Here is a 3608-nt window from a genome sequence, read left to right on the forward strand (position 1 = left end):
TGTCAGGTAAACGGGTTATCTGGTTATGAGGTTATAAGTATAACCAATATAAAATAATAATTAATTTTTTAACAGGTAACCCAAAGGGCAGGGAGGTGTGTAACCACATTTTTTTTTTTTTTGTGCAAAGTTCAAATGTATCTGAGGAATTTTCTGTGTAATATCATATTTTTTTGTAATTACCATTTGGGATAATGCGTGTTTCAAATGTATCCAACTGCCTGAACAGTCCTAATTTTTGTGATTTATCGAAGAGATTCTAAAAAAAATAATAAAGATATTATTTCCAACACTGTAAGCTCACGATATCAAATATTTAGTCATGCATCATAACACTGTACAGCACTCGGCTGGGTATTGGATCAAAGCAAATTTTTTTAGAGATTGGGAGTTAGCCTCCGAAATCGAGATATGGGCCTTCGAATTTCGAAATTGGACCTTTGGTAAAAATTATTTTTAATTATTGCATGTAAAAAGCAAAAAAAGTAAAACTACAGACGTGGTCCGCCTTTTGCTCTTATTTATATGGTAATACATTTTTTTGGGAAAGCTTATATTACAGATGCTATAACGGGTCAAAGGTGAGATCTTCGAAAATTTAAAAACTGAATATTTCAAACAATTTTGAACTGAGTCTTTTCATATCGTTTTCATATCGTTTTAGCCCCTTTTCTTGTGATATGCATATTTGTATACTTCGTATATAAAAATTTTAGAAAAAACACATTTAAATGAAAAAATACCTAAAAAATCAGTTCAAAATTGTTTGCAATATACGGAATTTAATTTTTCCGAAGACCTGAACTTTGACCCCTTATAGCACCTGTAATATGCACAAAAAAAGTTATATACCATTTAAATAAGAGCAAAAGTAGTCCTCGTCTATATTTTAAGGTTTTGTAGTCAATCTCTTAAAAAAATTGGTTTGGTTCAATTCCCAGAAAAAAAGTTGATTTTGCCGTACAGTGTAATCATTAAATATTCAAGGGTGTTTATTTTTTGAAGCGGTTTCGTCGAAACTCAACTTTTCTTATTGAATAATAATTCATAATTTGAGTAATTAATTTTAAAAAGTTCATTTACGACAATATTTCACTTACCACCACATCATAGCCTCGTTGGCTGCGTAATCCCATATCTTTTAGATTAAAACCGATCGGATAGGGAGCGCCATCTGTGCGGCGGTTGACAAATGCCACAGCATATGAATAATCCCTTAAGAAAAAAGCAGAAATACATAAATCTGTATGAATGTATATTAGACCGTACCAGAAAAATAATTTCGCCGTACAAACCAGGGTCTAAAGAATTTTTGCAAGACAATTTCGATTTTTTTATTTGCCGAACATTGGCATTTACCACCGGATCTGAAAGTACGATAAATGGATGTTCTGGTCTCGAGGAGATTTTTTTTTGTTTCATTGACTTCAAGTACCTCGTTCAAGACTTGCCCACCAGATCTTAGCTCCTACCACCCTAACATAACACCCTTATGTCAACAAACTAAAGCTCTCTAAAAATCATTAAACTTTTCAAAGGAAGATGTTTGAATACTCCAGTAGAACTACATATTTAAAAAAAGAGATTTTATTGCCGAATATTTAACCAAAAACCATATATATATATTTTTTTTCTAAATTGCCTTGCAAAAATACTTTATACTCAGCGGTGTATGGCGAACTATTTTTGTCTGCCTGTAAGGTGGTACGGTCTAATGTGCATACATACCATTCATATACCATCTATTTGTGTACCCCCAAACTTACCCCGCTGCATTTCTTGGCGTAATTGGACGTGTCCAAACTTCCACATTCTTTTGTATAAGCACACGACGACCCTGAATACCTAAGGGATCCTGATTCACCGCAATGATCTCACTGTATGGAGATAAAATATATTTTAATATAGAGTAGATGAAATTGATAAGCTTTGATTCACAAAACTAACCGATTTTGCAAAATCGCTTTGATTTCAGGACGTACCGCGGCCAAATCGTTTGACATGATTAGCGGTGCTGCTAATATGGCCCAAACCGCCATTTGTAGTTTGCTTTGGTCATAGCTGAGACCATAATTTCCCAGAATCAGCTGCATGATTAAAAAAATGGCATAAGAAGCAGTTAAAAAAAAAACCAACTACAAACTAATTACACACCATATCCGGATCATTCCAATGACCAGGTCCACCATGCGGTTGTATGCGGTTTTGGTTTTTGGAAAAGTAGTCCATTATCTTAGCAACTGACTCAAAGGAGTCATCAATATCATCATAGTTGCGCCACAAGTTACAATGCTGCTTGAGCGCCTCGTAGTCGGGCTTAAATACACGTAAGGAATGATGTGTTATGGCGTGTTAAATAACATACATACGGGTGTTTCACAAAAAAAGTGTCGCTCGTTCCGCCGGAATTATAAAATTTATTACATTTAAGACTTCCGCCAATATATTTCGAAAAAAATTAAGATTTACGTGTGCTAGACCGATTTGAAAATACCGCTAAAAATCTCATTCTTTTGCTTCCGTTGATAAGCATTTTGAAACATTTTTTTGAAGACCTTATTTCAAAAAAAAAAAACTAATTTCATTAAAAAAAAATCGATTTTTAGAGATATTTTCAAATAGCTACAGCTCACGTAAATCTTAAAATTTCTGCGGAATATTAAAGTACTATAATAAATTTTATATTTCTGATGGAAAAACATTACCGATTTTTTTGTATTTACAGTGATGCAGCCTAATGCGCTAATATACAAATCTTGACTTACAATTTTGCCCTCATATTCCTGATAGACCGGCCAACTGCATGAGTACACCATTGGGCGTCCAGTTTCGTTTAGTAGTCGTCCAAATTCCGGATAACCAGCATCCATTGTTGACGTGTCTGCATAGCAACCATCCAACTTTACATAGTCTACATCCCACTCGGCAAAGGTTTGCGCATCCAGTGCCATGTGATTGATGACACCCGGATAACCGGCGCAGGTATGAGTGCCATAATCCTGATATAAACCGAATTTCAAGCCAGCATTATGTATCTGTGGGTGCGGAAAATCAGATTAATAAATATAGTTTGTCTTTGAAGCATATCTGCATTTTTACATAGTCAGCCAAGTGATTGAGACCACTGGGGAAGCGATATCTATCAGCTACTAGTTTATTTGTTGCATTATCGCGATATTTTTCCAGCCAACAATCGTCAATAATGACATATTCGTAACCGGCAGCAGCATATCCTTCCGAGACCAGCAAGTCAGTGGTGCGTTTGAAGAGATTTTCACTTAAAAAATAAAAAAGAGACTATGAAATAACATAGCACAACACAATTACTTTTATAGGCGGTTAAAGTTTCTACTTTTTGATCAAAAATTCACTATAATTTTTTTTATAAATCGACTTCAAACATTGTTCTGCACTTTTTCAGTTTTAGTTCAGAGAGTTGCAATTCATATTCAGAAATTCAATTTCAAATTCTGATAGTTACAACTCAAGTTCAGATTTTCCATTTCAAATTCAGAATTCTCACTTCAAGTTCAGAAAGTTGCAATTCAAATTCAGAATATCCATTTTAAATTCAGAAAGTTGAATTCAAATTCAGAATTTCTATTTCG

At 34.1% G+C, this 3608-nt stretch overlaps 1 protein-coding gene across 1 annotated transcript; it reads right to left on the reverse strand.

The window, feature by feature from the left end:
* Positions 1 to 156: 156 nt before the first annotated feature.
* Positions 157 to 3297, reverse strand: LOC108354228 (alpha-N-acetylgalactosaminidase-like; the record flags this gene model as incomplete). The annotated part of the gene is made up of 7 exons (XM_017605420.1): positions 157 to 259; positions 1101 to 1215; positions 1767 to 1877; positions 1948 to 2087; positions 2155 to 2316; positions 2766 to 3035; positions 3100 to 3297. Coding segments are annotated over 7 exons (1092 nt in total), but the record flags the coding sequence as incomplete, so codon positions are not given.
* Positions 3298 to 3608: the final 311 nt, after the last annotated feature.

This window comes from Rhagoletis zephyria, unplaced genomic scaffold (genome assembly GCF_001687245.7).
Source record: "Rhagoletis zephyria isolate East Lansing unplaced genomic scaffold, Rhagoletis_zephyria_1.1 Rzeph_scaffold_34248, whole genome shotgun sequence".
NCBI classification, from domain to species: domain Eukaryota; kingdom Metazoa; phylum Arthropoda; class Insecta; order Diptera; family Tephritidae; genus Rhagoletis; species Rhagoletis zephyria.